The sequence below is a fragment of the Cygnus olor genome, chromosome 1, assembly GCF_009769625.2.
Source record: "Cygnus olor isolate bCygOlo1 chromosome 1, bCygOlo1.pri.v2, whole genome shotgun sequence".
Classification (NCBI taxonomy): domain Eukaryota; kingdom Metazoa; phylum Chordata; class Aves; order Anseriformes; family Anatidae; genus Cygnus; species Cygnus olor.
The window spans coordinates 138389068-138408503 of NC_049169.1; the positions used below are offsets into that span (position 1 = coordinate 138389068).

The following is a 19436-nucleotide window of genomic DNA, read 5'->3' on the forward strand; positions in this document are numbered from 1 at the left end:
GTAATGGGGATTTGTGGATGCTACTGAGGAATTACACAATCAAACTCCACACTACCAGTCATTTAAAGAATGTCTGTCTCTCTAATAGACTGCCTTCTTTTCTTCCACTGCACCTGGTACAATTATTGCTATTTCTACACTTCTCAATAGTGTACACTGGCTTTTTACAAGAAAAGATAAACCTTCTTCCAGTGCAGTTCTGGGGTGATGGGTCTCACACCTACCTCTCTGAGTTGTGAATTTCCATCTTTACTCTGTCCCTGACAAGTATTTCATTAAAATCTTGTTTACTTCCCTTTCAAGAACATCTGTACTTGTGCCAGTTACTGCTATAGGTGAGGGAAAGTTAGGTTAGTCTAGGTGCAGCAATTTCATTTTCCCTTTTCAGATTTCTTGTCAGAATTGCTTGTGGACCTGAAATCTAATAATAACTGGAGAGAGGACTGTGAATTCTTTCCAAGTCTGCCCCCCAATTTTTCCTTTTTATGAATATATTTTAAATCCTTTCAGTCCTGATCTAATTGTTTGTTTTATATGCTTGACATCTTCTCATTAAAATTTTTGGAGTGAGGACTGACACTTTGCAAGGTATATATTTCCACAGCACCTACAGTAAGGGGTTCCTTACTCACTTGCTCCTGAAGTATTATCACCACAAAACAAAAGTTAGAGAAAATACAACATCTCAAGTTTTGACTGAACATGTCTCTGGTCATCCTAAAAAGATATAGATATCAAATTGACTAGTCAGTAGCTATTCTCTCTGGCTTAGCTCCCTCCTCAGTGGCTCTGAGCAGTTTCAACATGCCCCATCCAGTGTTAAGATCTCAAATTCTTAAGTAGAAAGTGTATCTCAATAATATATTGAAATTTACATCATAGGCTAGATTTCTCATTTTAGTTGAATTCAGTGGAACCATTCAGAAAAATTCCACATATGGAAATTGATAGGAGAGGCTTTAGACAGAGAAGACGAAGATATGCTGACCTTAAAATCAAATTCCTCAATTAGGTTGCATGAGTTTGAAGGGTGGGTCAAATATGTTAATCATGGAGCAAGAAAAGGTCACTAGGTAAACTTGTAATCATGCCATGACCATTAATGACACTGAAAATCACCTTTTCTGCTCCCTGAACCAGAGGTATTTATAGAAAGAACAACTGTGAGGCAAAGAGCATATACAGAATTTATCAGACTTTTCAACTTCCATGGAAGTTGAGAAAAATGTTTTTTTCTTCCAAGAAACATAATTTAAATGAATGAATGAAACAGCTTCTCAAATCCCTTTAATTCTTTTCTCTCTTTGAATTTATTCTGTTTGTTACTCTAGCCCTAGTGTCAGACACTCCTTGGTAATTTTTTCCTTGGAGAACACATTTAAAACAGAACACATTTAAAAATGGTTTAAGTTTGTTGTTGCTGTTGGAAACAAAATAAGTATTTTGGCCTGCAGGCAGTGTTCAAACTGCTAAGTAGATGGATGAAGATGAGGACCATGTTCAGTGGCAGGCAAAGAAGCAGAATATCAATGTATGGTTGAGAAAATGCTATGAAAAAATAGTTTATTAAGAACTCATAAAAATTCTGAAACTGATAGAACGCTGAGAGAAGTTATAGAAGAACTTGTGTACATTTTGAACTTGGTACATCTTGAAGGGATAATGTAAAAACACCCTAACTAGTTACAGCAATCTGCTTTGTATCAAGAGAGAAAATTGCAAAATGCAGAAATAATCCCAGTTAAGGGCAACATGTAAAAATAGATAGTAAGGCCTAGAGAAAATGTCTTCTAAAAATAGCAAGACCTAAGAAACCAGCATGAGCAATGTGGTCATAAATCAGGATCAATAGTATACACGCATATTAGAAACTTGGTGAAAAATAATCAATAGTTGTAATAATGTCAAGGTACATTTTACAGTAGGCAGAGTAGGTGATACAAATAGATGTTAAAGAAAGTGTAAAGTCAGCCATCTGCATGCAAATAGAAGAGAGAATCTCTGTCAGTCATAGCTTTTCAGTTGGTTCTGTACATACTGAATAAATGGCTTGATGTAAGGTAAAGCAGGGACTCTCTACTTAGGGTGTGACTCACCTCAGCTACACCTGAGTTAGTCATCCTAGGCTCTCTGTAGCTTACAGAGGCAGCTGGTGCTTCTAATGAGTGATTCCTCTCAACTTAATGTGGTGGTCTAAAATAAGGCAATGAATTCCATCTCAAAAGTACTCTCTTTTCACCGATTTTAAGGGAACCAGAGTAACCAACTGAGATGCAGATATCCTCAGTACAGAAGTAGAAACTGTGGTGAATGAATTATAATTTAAATATTTAGCTGCTGCATCCCATTCTATCATGTTGTTTATGTAAGCTACAAAAAAGTAAAGTGACATGAGTTGACTCTCACACTCTCTTCGATACCTTCTCTGAGCAGCTAGTCAGAAAATGAAGAATGGAAAAAACAACTCTTGGTTTAGCTTTGAGCGATGCACCCAGGTTGGTGCCAGATGTAAATACAGAGAGCCACTGTGTAATGGTGCACAAAGCATATGCAAACCAAAATCCCTTGACAGGATAATTCACAGCAGTAATATAATTTCAAGAATGGAACTACAGAAAAATGAGGCAGCTTAGCTGAAGTGAAATAAAAAATAACAACTCCAGCTGTAAATTGCTTTAAAGGCAAATACTGGAGGCCACACTGCAAAAATGTTAAGAAAAGAAAAAAAATTACCAGCATGGTTAAATTGCAGAGTAAGAGGGGATGCTAGAAGTAAAAAGATAGTTTTCCCAAAAGTTGAAGTCACATCTGAATGATTAAAATGGAGAAGAGATCACATTCTGGCAATTTAAGGGCAATATAAAACTAAGATAAGGCAGAACAAAACTATTCTGAGGAGCTGCCTGGTAAAAAAAAAAAACACATTTTGACTTATAAAAACATGGCTGAAGTTTTCTCCCAGTTTAGTTTGATTCTACCTTTCATAAAGGCTGTGATCTGCTGCAGTCTAACAATGGAATTATGACGGAGTCTCTAAATATTTTTTTTGGAGAAAGATAACTCTGATGGGATTTCAGCTCTAAGTGCCTCATTGCAGATCAGTGAATGATGTTCAGTTCCACTTGCAATCAAAGGAGAACCTTTTTTTTTTTTTTTTTTTTTTGCTAGAGCTCTCTCTGATGATTTTATAAATGCACAGAAAGAAATGGAAAAAACATCTAAAGTATCCCCGTCTTCACAGGAAAAGAAGGAAGGAAGAACTCTTCTTGGAAATAAGGTTTCATTTTTTCCCCCTTTAATTTTAAGCATCCTTTATAATAGCTTCTGAATGTGTCATCTGAGTAATTACAGGATTTATTTTAAAAGTATTGCTTAAAAGGGAGCTGCCATAATTATATGCACCTGAAGCTTTTTGAGACATAAATTACTGGCTACACTTCTAATAAAAAGCAGACTGTCAAGAGGTGTCCTAAATTATTGGGTTAATAACTTCAGGTCAGCAGGCCTCTTAGAAAGTATAATTAATGTCTCTAGCTAAAGGTATACATATAGTTCCAGTGGACACTAATATCATATATTAGGACACAAAAAAACTATGATGCCAAGTCACACTTAAAACCTTCAGAAAAGGAAGAGAACTGTACTAATTTATATTTATGTTTTCTAAGGGCTGCACGTGTAAATAATCTTCACTGGAATTAGTTTCCAAGTTTGTTGCATCTGGGGTTATTTTTTATGATTTCGTATGCAATTTCTTTAAGCAAATAGATGTTTGGGGGTGGTTGGGTGGGTCATTCTTGATGAACAGTGTGTGAACAGAGGTGGTGACTTGCCAAACTAAGCAGGGTGAAATTTATATTACCTTGCAATGCACTGGCTGTTCAACTGCCACTAGATCTGCTAGGATTTTTTTTGGTTACAGAACGTGAGAGGCATCTTTTGTCCAGACAACAACTTCATTTTAAAGGTGAAAGAACTCTGCGTAATGTCTCAGGCTTTCCCCATCAGAGTGTAGGAAGAGCCTGGTCCTCTATGGATGGCATTACTGGGGCTCACTGGGAAGTGGGGCATAGCAATGCACTGGGTACCCTCTAACTATTCTGTGTTTGTTCTTTTGTTAAAATTTCTGAGTTCTGTGGGTAACAGAACTGCTTTCTGGAAAACTCCTTCTGGTAGGTACACAGTCTTGTATGTTTTTTTTTTTTTTACATTAGATTAATTCTTTGTAGTATATTAAATTAAATGTCAGAAGTTAAGGCTGTTAGGATACTCAAGCATGCATCTGAGTTGTGTGATTTCAACAGGGCATATATGTGTAAAGTCAAGTGTCTTCTTTCCCACCTTACCCATATATACCCATAAATATACACACGTATATTGATGATGCTTTTGCTCTCTACCTCATCACAGACAGTAGCAAAACAATTCCACTGTCTCTCTGTTATAGTCTTTTTAAAGTCTGTGAGGGCTTTCAAAGCTCAGGTTTTCCTTTTTCCCCAGGCCCCCGGGGATGCTTCTTTCTCAACCAAGCCAAAAATGAACTCCTAACAATACTGAGTCTAAATAGTCCTAGATGTATTGGATAAGTAGTGCCAGGTTTCTAATGGATTTGTCTCTCATGGTTGGCTGATTTCTTAATTATATTAGACTAGGAATGTAGTTTGACCACACCTCATACTATACCTGAGAGAGAGAAAGAAAAAGTAGAAAAGGAGCTGGAGGGGAAAGAGACCATGAGTATTCTGGCAGAAGCTTGAATATATGTTTTTAGATGTTAGCAAACTTGTGAATGAAATTTTGACCAAAAAGCAAATTCTCCATCATGAATGGGGCATTGATTCTGATTTAGTTTCCCATGTGATTGCAGCTTACACAGTGTTTTTCCCAATACAATTTCTGTGATGTTTAAATTGCTGAGCTAATGATGCAGCCTTTCATCTATACAAACGCTTAAAGAGCTTTCTCAGTCTCTCTGCATATTTCCATACACTCTTTTGGAGCTTTGGTAGATCTGCAATGTCAGCTGAAACTGATTGATCTTAAAAGTTGCTAGGAAAGGACAGAAGTATTGTGATCCTGCAAATCCTGTTTCCTTAGGAAACCAGGCCAAAACAGTGCTACTTGCTGAAGAAATAAATGTCTGTTTTGTTCTTTTCATAATTTCTTGATTATTTTAGGTGAATGTGGTTTGTTGCCTTTTTTTTTTTTTTTTTGTCATTATAGGTTGACCAATTTCTATTTTTTCTTGTGGAGTTGGTACAACTTATACTCATTTTTACTGGAAATTCAAACCTTAACAACCTTATTAACAGCTATGAATCTGACAGATTTTCATGATTCTGCTCTGTTGAGGTTAGACCTTGGAGGTCCATTTGTAGCAGATGTAGCTGACGAGCAAACAGAGGAATACATTTTAGTGCAAATCAGCCAGACTGAAGATGCTGTCCCAAGGAGGAGACACCAGCAGCAGGTGATGGTCTTTGCATTTTCTTTCACTTTTTCTGAGATGTGTTTTATCTTTTGTATTTCCATCATTGTTGTGTGCATTAGTTGGTCATGCTTTTCCCTATGGGAAAATCTGTGCGAAGGTCAGCATTAGAAAAATTATTAGAAAAATATTTAGAATAAGCCTTTGCAAGACTTTCTTTAACTTCCTATCAAAATTTTCTAAACCTGATATCTCTTGACTGACATCTTGCATGAAAGTTCAAATGTTAAAAGTTGGGAACATTTAAAAAGTTGTCTTAGGAAGAAGAAACAAGTGTAAAGTGCCTTTTTGCACTCAGTGAAATACATTTTCACATTTTGTTGCAAATTATTTTCTCAGGCAAGTTGTCACATTTACTGGCTTTATTTCTCTTAAGGTTTTTTCATTGCCAATGTTGTCTGTAACAACTTCCTGCTGCTCTCTTCCTGAGAACTCAGTGAAGGAGGATTTTTTATGAGGTGTCATTGTGTATCACTGAACAATGAAAATAAGCTTCATCATTTAATAAATAGCATTGGCATACAAACTGCTGCTTCTCATTCTGTATAGGTGGTGTCCTGTTTCTACCAGTGATAATTTAGCTGAATAATGTCAACAGTATGCCTGCTTACACCCAATACCACAGGCTGCAGAGAAAGATTAGTCCCACTACCTCAGTGTGCCAAAGAATACCGTAATGGCAATTACTCCCTTAAACCACTCAACTCCCTGATGTGGAGAATGCTGCTGGCAGTGATCCCCAAGGAGCCTTCACACTGCTGCAGGTAGCCAGAGCACAGTTTGTTGTAGCATCCCACCTCCTGCTGGCACTCCAGTGGTGGTCCTGACATGACCAGATTATGCTACTCAAAATGACTTTCCCTGCCTGCATGCTCCTCAGGCATTTCTCTGCATCAGATGTTCCAAGTTGGCTGATTATGCTTTTTTTTTTTTTTTTCCTGCAATTTGTAGCACACAGGGTCAAGACAGATTCAGGATTTACACTACAATTAACTGAATTTTACGTTTCTTTACATTTATTTTCTTAAAAAAAAAAAAAAAGACGATAATTTATGTATCTGTATTTAATGACATTTGACTAAGCTTGCCAGTATATCAGTGTATTTTAGTGGGTAAAGTTTCAGTGTTTTATTTTCTGAGGCTCTTTTCACTCTCTTTGCTCTTGTTCCTCTCTCTCATTCCTCTTCCTAGATCAGCAAAAGAAGGAATTCTGTTTGCTGAAATTCTAGCATGTACTCTTCATAATGTCTGGGGGTAGGATCTTGCTGTTGGGCTTCTCATCATCTGTACCTCATGTCTGTTAGTTTTCTTCCTAGGCAGTCTTTGGGAGCAAACCACATTGTCTCTTCTATGGCTTAGATGACAGGTCACTCCAGGGACTATTGCCTGTGGGAGGACAACGGACACTTCAGCAGCTTTGGCTGTTTTCCCTTATGTAGTCTTCTATTGCTCTCCTGGCAAGTCCTCCACCTTAAACCTGCCAAGAAAGAATATCTTGAGCATCATAATGTAAAAGCACCACGCTGACTGTCTTTAATTCTTTTTTTTTTTCTTTTCTTTTTTTTTTTTTTTCCCAAGCCATTTGAATTTAAGAAAAAATATCTTGGGCCACAAGGGCACCACTCAGAGCCTGAAGGACACCTGTCCTAAGTGCCATGCAGTTTGTGTTGCAGGTCAAAGAGGGCTGTGCAAACTTCAGAAGCTCTGTACCAATTTGTCTGGAAATTTGGGATTGCTCCCTGGGATTTGTGGCTCTTGCAGTGTGGAAATGCCCACAGTAGCCTTGTGTTGTGTCACCTAGCTGAGATGTCTAGGTGAGGAGCCTAGCTGCCCTAGATGTTCCCTAAAGCCAAACAGAAAGTGTGATGTGGTCTCCCCTCTCTAGAGCAGCTCCTGGAGTTGTTTCTGGCTTCACTCATAGAACAAGGGGATGAGGATAAACTTGCTGAGGGCTGCTAACATAACTAACAAAGTGGAATGAATTTAGGCTGGTGTGTGTGATCTCCTGTCCATAAAAAATCTCCAAGCTGCAAAGGAGATAGAATGAAGGGATATAAAAGCCAGAACAGAGGTTTATCACTTTCACTGACTTCTACTAATATTACCAAATCTGACCCTTTTGCAGGTGGTGTACAACTGGTCTCTACCTTTAAGTTCAAGAAGAAATCAGCAAATCATCACAACTAGAACCTTTCAGATGCCAAACAGGTTGGCTACAAGACTCAGAAACAAGCCATTGAAGTTGACATAGACTTGATTGCCAAAGAATAAGATAACATTCTAAAAATAATCTGTTACTGACTGTTTCAGAGGGGCAGGAAAGCATGACATCTCCTTTGCTTTTTAAATGCATTTCCAAGGCTGGGTTGCTGAGTTATCTTCCAAGCAAAGCTGTCTAGAGGGATAAAGTGAAAATATTTCAAAAGTTGCTTGTAATTGCAAAAATATAACATATTTATAGATTCTTAATATAAAATTAATGCATAAATAAAATGAATGAGTTTTCATTACAGAAGAAAAACAAAACTTTTATTCCTTTCCCCAGAGGCACCATCTTCATAAACATTGAAGCTTTCCTGCAGGAGCCTGGAAGCATTCCTCTCTCCGTGAAACATCAATACCTTCATGCTAATATAGAGGCACAAGTAACAATTGCATCCATCATCTTAGTTGGTGTCTATGTGCTGATCATACTGGAAGTAAGTCATGGTTTGTGCTTTGGTTTTATTTTTTGACCTACATTGCAAATGGAACTTGAGGAAGAGTTTCATTCTTGGGCTGTAACATACTTTTAAAATCTGTGCCTGAATCCTTGCTGAATCATTATCATTGCTAATGGAATGAACAAGGTATGTGTGAGGAAATTGTTCTGAAGTGCAACTGATTCTGGCTAGCTATACTAACATTACAGTGGTTCTTGCATGTTCTTCTACTAGCACCTCTTAATGTTTTAGTATTTTAACAGGATTATAGCTTGGCTGTGAGAATAAAAAAATAAATTTGGTTTACAAAAGATGCAGAAAATCTTAGGTTAAAAGCAATTAACTTAAAAACATTTTTTTTTAAACTTTGGTTATTCCCTTTTCTAAGGCACCTCGAACTATAATTTTGCTTATTTTTAAAAGGTTAAACTGTGCACACTTTCTAATATCACTGACATTTAGAAATGTTTTTATTGTATTATTTAAAGAAAAAGAGTCTGAGTTAACATGAAGAAGTCAAGGGATGAGGAACTTTAAACATACATTGTAACTTAATTCCAAAGCCTTGAGTTACCAGACCCAAAGAAAATACCTTAAATCAGCACTAAGGATGAAAAACATGTCAGAAAGAGCACAGGCTGCTACAAACGTCTTTGAACTGAAAACATTAACTGTCTGATTATCTTGAAATACAGTACAAATACAGGGGCCTGCCTTCTCCTTCTTCTTCTTATTTTTTTTAAATTGTGAGTATATACATTCTCCATGAATTTTCCAGGTTGATTCACACCAGATTTCCACTAATATGAAACAGAGAAGTGAATCAGGTCTATAAGGTGCTTAGTAATGTCTGGCATGCTCACTACGTTTACATATCCCTTGTGTACCTTAAGCTTTTCATCCTGTTACCTGCTGAAATGGTAAGAAAGATAGGTAAATGCATTCTTATCAAATATCAGTAATGGGCACACGTAACATGACAGATGCTTTAGACGCTTAGATTATGTCATTCAAGACTGGTGATTTATTTATGAGGCTAAAACTGGTTCTATGTATTTTCTAACTGAACAAAGAGACTTAATATTAAGTGTGAAAGTGGTTTGGACTAGATCTTGATATAAACATAGGTAGGCATACAACACAACACCAAAATAAGCTTCATACTCTTTAATGTAGCTTTTCAAAAAAAACCCTACGCACTCCTATAACAATTGCAAAACATCCTTTTTTTAAAAAAAAATGTATGTAATGGCTGAGATTTCTTGTTTGCATCTTAGAAAGTCACTTTTGAACAATTCATGTGTGCAAAGGAAATAAAGGCTTGAAACTGAAGAGCAAAACTAAGAAAAGCACACATTTTCCTGTTGTTTCTAAGAAAAAGCTCTGAAACTACTCATTAGTTCATTGTTTCTGTGAAATGATAATGGAAAACTCTCTGTTGATGGCAGAAAAAATATTCCTGCGAATTCAAAGACAGAAATAGATCTTTATAAGTAAACTTTGTTTGAATTTTAAAGTGTGGGAAGTCACCTATTGCATCACAATTTTAGATGCTTTCTCCATAATTTCTGTAGGAATGACAAATGCTACAACTAGAGTAAATTTTAAACTATGAATTTATAAGCTAACTAAAATAAACTAACATAAAATAAAACTTGACTGTTGTTTAGTTCCCTCATGGAACTCTTCCAAGACATGGATGTTAATATTCTTAGTATACGTAATAGTGGCTTACCTTATATTTGATATTTATTACTTTGGTGCCTGAAGTCCTGCTTTCTCAACACATTGCACTCTAATCCATTAGCAGTTATCACTGTTAGAGAAATCAATTGGTGTTGCTGCAGGAGCGATCTCTCATGGATTTTCATTTTCTGTGTTGCTGCTCCCCTTCTTTTGCCTGTCTTTATTCTAGTTTCCTGTGTTTTATTCATTATCATTGCCAATATAGGTTCAACTTCAGGCAGTGCAGACACCCAAACAGGTTTTAGAGCTATATTTTCACATATTTTCTTGTAATGGTAAAGAAAGAGGAAGCCTTTTTTCTGTTACAACACATGAGCTATCCAAAGGTGTGCCTCTTGCTCCTCCTGCACAACCCTTTTCCCCATACAGGAACCCCAGATCTTGTGCCCCCAACCTCCTCAAACCCACTGTCCTCATCTTTTAATCCTTCCTTCCCCTTCTCAGCCTGCCCTTTGCTACCTTATTCATCAGTGAGCATACAGGAAACAGACTGCAAGAGCTTCTGCCTCCCACAGATACAGATGATAAGAGACAAAGGAACATATTCTGACTAAAAAATGAAATGCATTTGCTGTAAACAGTCTCCTCTAAACTTGCAGCAGTGTAAAAACATGGGGAAAATTCTGCTCTGAAGCAGCTGTTTGCATCTTTTTTGGTATTGAATTTGTAGGAGCTCAAAGTATATCAAGAACCAGTCCTTGTCAGTGGGGGTCTTAGTATCTTCTGAAGAACAGCACATTGTGAGACATGTTAAGCCACTGAACCTGGTTTCTTCATGCATCTATTTTAAGTGCTACTCCTTTTAAAAATGATTGTGTTATTTGATCATAAAAATATACTCCTTTTAAAAATGATTGTGTTATTTGATCATAAAAATATTAATACATTTTTGGTAAAGGAAGATTCCACTTTCTCATCTTCAATTTGTAATAATTTCTTCTATATGCTTGCCAGAAACATGAATATTTTTGTATTCACCATCCTACTCTACCCCTTGGAGCTTTGGTGTATTGCCTTTAACTCTGGACATCTCTTAGTCACATTTTCTTTGTGAAATCTGTATGTTCCTTTTTCTTTTTTTTCCTTCACATATTCATTCTTTCCTTCAGTAACTAGACGTTCATTCTCTTGAAATTGATTTTTCTTCAAATATTGAACAGTTACCTCTTTGCATTTCAGCCTTCTCTTCCCTTCCCTTCTCCCAGAGGAGAAAAAAGAAAAATAACTGCTTCTTGTGATATTTCTGAATTAATCTAATCTATACTATTTTATAGTGTTGTAGAAAACAATGAAGTATTTCATTTCCTTCCTGGAAGGCTACACTGCACAGGAAATTAAAGCAAGGGTACACTTCAGGAGGTTCAGATCTACCTGTTTTGATGTCAGCTCTGACATCTGACCCTTCAGGGTTACTGAGGAACAGGTGGGCTATAAGTATGTTTTGACATTTTCCACAGGATCATATGGCGTAAAGTCTAGATGTCCAGAGTTTTACATAGATGTTGCTGTGCTAAATTAGTTTCATTGTTAAAAATCTCATAGGTTCCCTTTGTAATACAGTAAGATACTTTTGACTTCTCTCCTTTTGTGTATGTAGATAATGGAATAATACACTGGTGACCTTGAAAAGAAATCTATCTGCTTATCCATATCTTAAAATACTTGTTAATATTAGAAAGTTTTATTGGTGTTTAGAAAAGCTTCTTGAGTTCATAAAGTTCTTAATAGTAATTACGAATTGCATAATTGTAGCTACGTTGAACATGCATTAATTAGAAATATGTAAGGAGGAATGTGTAACATTTATTATTAAAGGACAGAGATCATTAATTTGAATGAATTATTAATTGTGTACACTTGTCCACTATTTTCTATTAATTGCGTATTTTATGTTGTGGGCTAAAATGGAGTGTTAACTGTTTGATACTTAAGTAAACCAGAAAATATGAAGTTAATAATCTTTAAAAAACAACAACAACAACAACAAAAAAAAAAAAAAAACTATTTTACGAAGCATTTTATCTAGTCAGGAATAAAAGGCAGAATAACAGTCGTTTTATTAAATAATAAGAAAGTACTGCTAGTACTTCATATGGTAGAAAAGTGATGCTGTCAGGTGCCTGAAATTCTGTGAGATCCTCCACTGGAGCTGTTTTATCACAGTACCTAGCATTTAGTTTCATATCCTGTCCTGTAGGTACCCCTAAGAAAGATCTTGTCAGGATCTTTCAAATAGTATTTTAGTGATCTGATATCCTGAATAATATTTACAAGTCTGTATTTCTCCTTAAAATGCAAATACGTGAAAGTGCAAGATCCGGCTTTAAAAGGTCTAGCTTCTTGCTTTGTGAAGCATGGACTAATAATCACAATTTTCAATTTAATGGAAATGTGGAGTATCAGTTTCTTTCCATATCACTTTTCTATTATTAGCTGGTTTAAATTATGAATAAACATCCCTTAAGCTCAATTTCTTTAATATAGAGTGATTTTTTAAAATAGCATCTAACCAGTAGAAACTAGCTGCAGACATAAAAATTTTTACATTTTAGTATGTGGTTTAGTACAACCATTTTTTCTACCATTGTGGGCTGGTTAAACCAATATCAGAAAGCTCTTTTACAAATGAAATAACATGTTTCTTATTACTACTGTCTGTGCTCAGACAGTCCTCTTTTTTTTATTTTTATTTTTATTTTTTTATTTCCAGTAAGAGGCTATTTATTTGCACATGGGAAATTATACTTTAGAGAGGGAATAGGAAAACAGAAGAAATATTCACTGGTATACAAAACATAATACAAAGAGATTGCGATAGACTAAATTTAAGGAAGATTTTTTTCCGATGAGGAGATTCACAGAAACTAGAGATGAGCTTATTCAGCACGGTTTCTCACTTCCCATCCATTCTCATATTGATCTGTGCTTAAATATAGATAGAGAATAGAGTGGACTAGAGTCTTGCCACTTACACATATATCCTACCAAAAGACTGTTAGTACAGGGATGGAAGAAAATCCATAGTCTTTATTTGGAAAGATGGCATAAAAAAGAAAATCGGAACTGCTGCTCTCCCTGGCCTTAGTGGGAAATAAATAAATTCCTGCTACTATTATTTCCAGTTGTGCTAGGATGCAAGAATTGTGAAGAGGCACTAAAACACTGCTGTAGGCGTTGGCAGAAAATTAGGGCAGATAAGAAGAAACCATCTATCCCTTTTTGGTGAAGAGTCTGAGCCATACCTCATAAGGCAAAATAAAATTTGTCCTCTTCTGCCCTCCTGTCTGGGACTGGGAAGGAGAAAAAAAGGACAAGGTGGGGGCAGAGCTGGTAAACCAGTGCCTCCTTGGTGTGCCAGCCAGCTTCTAGCAGCACAAACATGCTGGAGAGCAAAGACTTCTTGACTGTCTTGATCATTTGCACTATTTTACAGTGAGGTAGAAATGGAGCCAGAAGCTAGGGCACAGAGAGTGAACTTGCTGGACAGAAGCAGAGATCATTAATGTCATGATGCTGTGAATGGCATGGAATCTGAATCCTGCTTAGTGATATCTAAAATGTAAAAATCCAGTAGAAAAACCTAGCTTTCTATGGAGCTGGTTGGCTACATCTTTCCTAGGCAGCAGGTGGTTGCAGGTCTTCTTTGGAGTCTCCAATACCATGGTACACCATTGCCATTCAAATGTCTCTTTTTTCTATTTTTCCAGCTGAAAATGTGTAAGGTAATGAGGGCTGTCTTGCTGTGTCTGTGAGTAATGCTTTGATGACATAAAACCGATGGCGTGCACTGAGAACGGTGTTGAGGCCTATGGAGTGAATGCCAGGAGGCAGCAAAGCTTGCTAAGATGGAGGACTGGATGGTGTTGAGGCCTATGGAGCAAGTGGTAGGAGGAAGCACACCTTGCTAGGATAGGTGCTGGAGGACTGGATTGAGCAAGGGGATCTAGATGTAGGGCAGATCCATCCCTCCTGTCCCCCAGAGGAATTTTTCTCCAAACTTTACACTGGATATTCTCCAAGAGTGTTGGTGAGGCCCAAACAAGACTTGCAACTGAGCTAGCAATTAAGCAATGTGGACTGTCAAGATCATTCCTTTTTTTTTTTTTTTTTTTTTTTTTTCTGATTTAGGAGGATGATGTGACCTTATATGGAGAAGCTCAAAATGACTTAAAGTAGCTGTGCAGGAGCATTACAAGTTGTTCCTTATGAGCAGCAGTACTGGCCAGGTGCTGGGATTTCTACCACTGGGTAGAGCAGAGATACTGCCTCCAATAGGACAGAGCCAACACCAGTTGGATGAACTACAGCCATTTTTACCTGCCACAACCGCAACAAAGGAAGCGTACAGTGGGCAATATCGATAGGTGGACACTTAGACTGGATGATCTTAGAAGTCTTTTCCAACCTTAATGATTCTGTGATTTTTATGATTTAAGTAAAGGAAGCACAGAGTACTGTGTGTGTGTGTGTGTGTCTACACGTGTGCGCTTTAAAGAATACTATCTTAGATGATGGTACTTCTGTAGTGTGTAAGCTGGCCCTAATTAAGAACTTAATAGAAAAAAAAATTGCCACTGGATGGTGCTGCTTGCTATTCCAGGGAAGAGATGGCATTATTGCTAGCTTTAAAGCTTTAGATGCTGGCACCCAGTCTCCACTTTTCACAGAATGCTATTTTTTTCTGAAATAATAGGAGTCATATTTCCAACACTGTGTAAAAACTAATTTCTAAGTGTCCATTTTCTATTCTCTATTGCTTTTTAAAATTAATTTCAAACTGCATTTTGTTCAATTTATGAGACTGTCAAGCATAAATGTCTTGCCCTGCCTTGCATACTATGTATGTTGCTTTTATTTTTTTTTTGAGACGGGCAATAGAACATTAAATTAGCTTAATTGAATGTTGCTGTTCAGCTTCTACCCTGCCTACGGCAAACAGAGGGGCAGAGAGCCATGAAGTCTTAAAATTTTAACAAGGTGTTAAAACTCACATACACTTCTAATGCACGCAAATGGGGATGAGAACCAGTCAGCTTCTTCTGGGGCCTTAGATGATGTCTTCCTTCAGCGTGAGCAGGGCAAAAAGGAATAAACAAACACAAGGCAGTGGAGGGGTACTGAATATAGTTGATGGCACAATCTAAAGAGGAAAAAAATCCAGAGGAGAAGGAAAAAAAACGGAGTGAGGAAGAGAGGAGATGCCAGAGATGAGAGATACACCAGAGAAACAGACAGCTCCCTGTAAAGGCAAGGCGGGTGCTGCGGTTAGCCATACTGTTCATAGTGCAGGGCTGCAATTCTGTACGGTCATAATATGCTGCTGTTAAAGAAGAGTGATGAATATTCACACCAGGAAAGTAAAATAGACTTACACCTCAGCTTTGTGGTTTTCTTCGTGTAATTTCTTTACATTAGAAACTCTAATGTAGTTAGTCTTTAGGACATTGTGATAACTGGGAAAATACAGATGCTGCCATCTTCTTTGGTTTCAAGAAAATGTTCCACAACTGCAAAGATTTTAGCAAGACTGAAAACTTGTTGCCAGGCCAACCTGTCAACATCTAATGGCTTTGGTCATGTCAGCCTGCAGTAGTGGTTTGGTTTATCATCATCTAGGTAGCAACACTAAGTCCTTTAATGGCACAGGACCTGATCTCTCTGCTTCAGTCATATAGCAAATGTTTTTGTAGCTAAAATATCACAGGAACAATATGCCTTGGCACATAAAAATGATTACCATCCTGTTCTTCCACAGGGCTCTGCTTTCTATTCATCTGACCTGACTCAAGGCCTTGATTTACAGAACCTCAGTTCATTCATCTTTGTGTGTCTCTCCAATTTCACATTCAGACAAAACTCCCAAATTCAAAGCAAATAAAAAGATGTGCTTTTAAAATTTGAGTCTGTGTGGCTCTCAAATCATCAGATATTACTGGATTTCCACATCCAGTATGTCCTGGAGGGGTCTGAAAACAGTTTTGTTATATCAGAGTCATCTCAACAGGTAACGGCTGGAAAACACTCACCAATGTCTGTAATTATATTGATACAACAGACTGATAGACTTTTTTTCTCTCTTTTTTTTTTTTTTTTTTTTAAATCTCTGGCTTTTAGCAATATTCTGAGCAGGGAGCTAATTTTGAAAAACATTCAACTTGGAAGTTTAGCAGTCATTTTAGCCCTCTTGATATAGGAACAAACCTTCTTCTAGAGACTCCAGCCAACATCTGTATGAGTGCTGTTGCCTTCCCTCCTTTCCTCTTGCCTCTGCTCTTTTCTCCAGCTTAATGAAAGAAGGGAATGAATTAATCAGATAATTTGATCTCCTTCGTCTTCCTCCCCCCGCCCCTCTTTTTTAGTGCATTGTTTTTTAAGTAAGAAGAACTGATATCAGCTGGTGAAACAATTTATTTACTTAATCACTGAATTTTGAGGCTATTTTGCCTAGACAGAGTTCCCAAGATATTTTTGGCCTTGAATTTATCTCATATTTTGAAAAATTGCATGAGGAGGTGGCAAACTGCTTTACTTTACTTTTCCTTACGCCTTTACCTTAAGGCAGGGTTGTTTAAACCATGACTCTCTGCACTGACATTGAATTAGAACAAGTAACTTGGCACACTATCTGAGTAAAACGTCTTTTATAGCAGAATGGCTTAGACTGGTGCTTTCTTACCTTGTGGTTGTGTAGATGTTCTTTAGGATTTACACAGTTTGCTGTAGAATGTAATGTTTCAATTAAAAAAAAGCCTTTACGGGTTGGGAATGTGCCTGTAAAAATTGCTTGTTGAATGTTATTTTCAGAGTTATAGGTATCAACCGTTTATCGTATGATTAATGAGAATGCATGTTAATGCTAAAATATGCAGCTTATGTTTACAAGTCCACAGAATTCTTGTCTATATTCTTAGCTGAACCTAAGCACACATTTCATGTATGTGGCAATACTATATTGAATCACCATTGAATTCTTGTAAAAGTAAGTAAACCATCAGTTCAGTTATTTTTTTCCAGCAAGGTATTCTTATGTCCAGTGTTTTGATATTACTAAGCTTATTTTTGTAAGCCAAAATAAGATTTTCTAAAAATTTTACCTAGTGTAAAGTCTTATTTTATGATTTGCCTAGTCACGTGTATAGAACACATACAGATAGTATCCTAATCTGCAGACAAAGATATAAATAGCTGTTCTTGCTGTCAGTGTTTTTTGTGATTCTTCTAGTCCCTTTGGGATCCTTGATACACATCATCTTTCAGCAGCTGTACCCTGCGTGTTTGCCTCGAGAGATGCTTTAGTCCTTCCCTGAATACTTCATCAGTATAAGTTATACTTTCTAAAATGTATTGAGCAACTCCCTTTTGGTTCATTAGACTCCCTGGAGAATTTACTCGCTACTGCTTAGCTAAGTAATTCCAAGGCAATTAATTTTCTGTTATCATTCATTTCGCACTAGCTGTTGAGACAGGTCCCCTGTAAGGGGTTCCCAGGCACTGGGAAGAGTGCTCTGGGGCTGAAGGAGCAGCAGAACTGCTTCTGCAGAGCTCTTGTGGGGAACAAACAAGAGGACATAAAGCATTAGCTGCCATCACCAGCTAAAGGGGAGGTATGTTGCTATGCTCTCACTAGCTGGTGCTGGCTAGATGGCTTCTTTAATATAGGTGAGCATGAAGAAAATCAAATAAATATGTCTGGCTCCATTGAATTCCCTTTTCTTCCGCTATGATCTCATCTGTACCTGACTATATCCTGCATTTCTAGTCTATCGGTTTATATTGTGTCCAGATTGTGCAATTTGTCAGAAGTAAAGCACATTCTCATGTACTGAGAATTTGATGTCATTCAGCTTTGAAGTGGGTTTACTGCAGGGTATTGCAAAGCTTTTTTAACCCTTGTTTTTTTTAACAAAAACTCAAATTTTCCATTATGTTGCTTGACAGAATAAAGAAAAATTACCGAAGTTGGTTAGCTAAATTTTCGTTGGTTTCCTTTCTGGAAATGTCAGTTTTGATTTCAGTTTCTGATGCCAGTTTCAGTCTTTGGTGTTAATTTTCTAGACCATAAGTGGATTAAATTTGTGTGACGTGAAAGACTGAAGTTTTTTCTGTATCCTGCTATTAAAAAAAAAAAAAGAGAGAGAAAAAAAAAAGAGAACTTAGTGGAAACATTTTAATGCACTCTTAAAACAGCCAAACCAGTACAGGGCAATGCACAGTACCAAAATTTATAAAGTACATGAAATCTCCATTGCAGGGATCTGAGGAATACATTTCCAGAAGCAATCAAGGTAACGCTGTCTTGATTATCTTTAGAAAAAGCAAACTCTTTCTATCTGGAAAAAAAAAAAAAAAAAAAGATTGCTTCAGAAAATCCTCTTCAATGCTGAGGATATTTTTTAACCTAATAAACCCTTATTAAAACATAAAAAGGAATAGATATAAAACATTAAATCAGAAAAAAGCTATCCTAGAGCAAATTTTATCCCCATTCTCTTCCTCCCTGTCCCCTGAGAATAAATAATTGAACTAGAGACTTTGTGAAGTCTTAGAGGGATTTGGCTGTTGATTTTTATAGCAAAGGTCTCAGCTACTCTGAAGGTGCGTGGAAAATGTATAAAACCCATATGTGAATATAGGCTTGGGAATAACCACCTCCTGTTGAAATGCAGCAATGCTGCCACTCTATCATATGAAAATGAATTTTTCAGGAAAAGAAGTATTTTAATGCAACAGGCTTCACTGGAGGAAAAAAAAAAGATAAGAAATGAATTGAGGCTGCGTTTGAAGCTTTACATTAAAGTCACTGACAGTCATATTTCAACTGCCATTTATCACTTACAAAGAAAGACTTGTGGAAATAAAATGTTTGTTATGATGTATCATTTATCAAATATCTTCAGAAGCACATTTTAGAAATACTCATGCCCTAGATTTCAGCTAGGAAGTGTATGCTCTGAAATAGCATACAGGTCACCATTCACTGGGCTCCTAAATAATTTTCTTTTACCTCCTGACGCGCTTTACAGGATAAAGTCTATGGAATTTTGGATCATTTTTATAATGATGTTATTGCAGTCTATCACCCCCTGCCCCCCACCCCCCCTCCCCCCAAAAAAAAAGATGAACTCAGTGCAAACATTTTAAAGCATGTTCAGATGGATAAAGAAATTTAAATCTGAAGAAGGTCTAAGTTGCCTAAATCCAATTTGCATTAAAGCCGTGGAAATGTATATTTTTAATTAATATCAAGCACAACAAACTTGTGTCATAAATTATTTGGGTTGTTTTGATTTCTTATGTTAGAATTAACTTCTGAATTAAGAGTATGGAAGCTATCATACAGAATCAGCATTTGGCACATTGTCACACAGCAGGCAATCATGAGAAAACCTTTCTTCAGATAATTACGAAACAAATCTCTTACAGAAGTTTTTCTGATCTCTGACCATTGTGTTTTGACCTTATAGCATGATCCTATGGTGTTATCACAACACCTACATTGC

At 36.8% G+C, this 19436-nt stretch overlaps 1 protein-coding gene across 4 annotated transcripts in view; it reads left to right on the plus strand.

Moving 5' to 3' along the window:
• The window catches only part of OCA2 (OCA2 melanosomal transmembrane protein), a 205264-nt gene that overhangs the window by 56521 nt on the left and 129307 nt on the right, over positions 1–19436 (plus strand). For all 4 annotated transcript variants that reach the window (XM_040535549.1, XM_040535542.1, XM_040535559.1 and 1 more), the window contains 3 exons: positions 5313–5470; positions 7614–7696; positions 8034–8187. In XM_040535549.1, coding sequence (XP_040391483.1) covers positions 5313–5470; positions 7614–7696; positions 8034–8187 — 395 coding nt within the window. The remainder of the gene's footprint in view (positions 1–5312; positions 5471–7613; positions 7697–8033; positions 8188–19436) is intronic.